At 41.2% G+C, this 1782-nt stretch overlaps 1 protein-coding gene across 1 annotated transcript; it reads right to left on the minus strand.

Moving 5' to 3' along the window:
* Positions 1 to 622: 622 nt before the first annotated feature.
* Positions 623 to 1776, minus strand: LOC107835205 (uncharacterized). The gene has a single exon (XM_016667535.1). The coding sequence runs from the start codon at positions 1598 to 1600 to the stop codon at positions 635 to 637; it is 966 nt and encodes a 321-aa protein (XP_016523021.1). The 5' UTR covers positions 1601 to 1776; the 3' UTR covers positions 623 to 634.
* Positions 1777 to 1782: the final 6 nt, after the last annotated feature.

The following is a 1782-nucleotide window of genomic DNA, read 5'->3' on the forward strand; positions in this document are numbered from 1 at the left end:
GTGTGCCGTTACTGGTGCATGTCTGATGCAAAGGCTTTCTAACACCTTTCTCGTGTCACGACTCTGAAGACCGAAGGACGTTGTCAACAGGTTTAATGACAATAAAAAAGGGTAAAACTGAAATGAAGACAAAAAATACAATAAATATGTGATCATATGCAGCATAAAATACAATACACTCAATTTCCACCGAACATCACATCCACATACATCTAAGCTACCAACTGCGCACCCGATAACCTCGCGGTATCCTCACATCTAATTAACATAAACATACTCCACCTTAAAACAACACATTAGAGCGCTATCGCTTAGACCGAAACAATGTTGCAAAGTTACAAACTTAATACATACCGGCAATGCAACCATACACGAAAGATTTGAACAGTAATTTACACCAACGAACACCAACGGCGTCTATTTCTACCGTTTAATAAGTTTTGTTTCGAATGACAAAACTTACTACGTTGTAGTACCTTAAAATAACATGAGAGGGCAGGCTTTCTTCCTTTTTTCTTGTATAAAAAACAACATTTATAACTTCAAAACAGAACACTCCCCGTCTGGCGTGAATAAACGCCACAAATTTTTTTTGTTTTTTTTTGTTGCAAAAACAAACAAACAAACAAATATCTTATGAAGGAACCAAAACTACAATTTCTGAGATAGGTCTTACAAGCATTTTTGAACCATCTGCTTTAGCTACCTTAACTTCTACTTTACGTACTCTATCATCTTTACTTGGAAACACCTGAGTTATGAGTCCAAGAGGCCATTCATTTCTTGGTACTTGACTGTCTTTGAGTACGACGACACTTCCTAAGCTCACATTAAGTTGGTTGGATTGCCACTTGCGACGTGGCTGTAGAGTAGGAAGAAATTCTTTCTTCCACTTGTCCCAGAAGACATTTGACAGATGCTGCACCTGACGCCACTGGTGTCTGTAAATGTCCGAAGCTGTGAAGTGGCCAGCTGGAGCCTGAAGAGGGATAACTTTCTGGGTAAGAAGAGTAGCCGGAGTCAAGATGAAAGGGTCACTTGAGTCTGAAGAGACTGGGACAAGAGGTCTTGCATTTATAATAGCTGCCACCTCTGCCATGAAGGTGATGAGAACGTCATCAGTGAGTTTTGTGGTCTTGAGTTTGAAAAACATAGAGTCCAAAATTCTCCGGGCCAGGCCTATCATTCTTTCCCATAACCCGCCAAAATGAGAAGCATGCGGAGGATTGAAAGTCCAAGTACATCCATTTTCCTTTAAGTAGGACTGTAGAGCTAGATTATCCAAGTTTGAGGGTATTTTCAGTTCCTTACATGCACTGACAAAATTGGTACCCCGATCAGAACGAATAGTTTTTACAGGTCCTCTTATAGCCAGAAACCGTCTAAATGCATTAATAAAGCTAGATGTGTCGAGTGAGTTTATCACCTCGATGTGAACTGCCCTAATGCTCAGGCATGTAAAAATGACAGCCCACCTTTTGTTTTGGTTCACACTTCCTCTGGTACGTTGGTAAGACACAAACCATGGGCCGAACACATCTAAGCCAACATTGGTAAATGGAGGGTCTGTTGCAAGACGGTCTGGAGGGAGGTTTGACATTTTTTGCGTGCTCAGGGTAGCCCGAAGTCTTTTGCAGGTTACACAATTGTAAATGATTGTGCTCACCTTTCTTTTTCCACCCACTATCCCCCATCCTGCAGAGCGTATAGCTCCTTCTGCAAACAAGCGACCTTGATGATGAACTTGACTGTGATAGTGCTTTATGAGAAGAACTGCAACAT

Source organism: Poecilia formosa, unplaced genomic scaffold (genome assembly GCF_000485575.1).
Source record: "Poecilia formosa unplaced genomic scaffold, Poecilia_formosa-5.1.2 Scaffold1227, whole genome shotgun sequence".
Lineage (NCBI taxonomy): Eukaryota > Metazoa > Chordata > Actinopteri > Cyprinodontiformes > Poeciliidae > Poecilia > Poecilia formosa.

Coding starts and splice junctions, on each gene's coding strand:
- LOC107835205 (XM_016667535.1), bottom strand. CDS start 1,600: ATGTCAAACCTCCCTCCAGACCGTCTTGCAACAGACCCTCCATTTACC.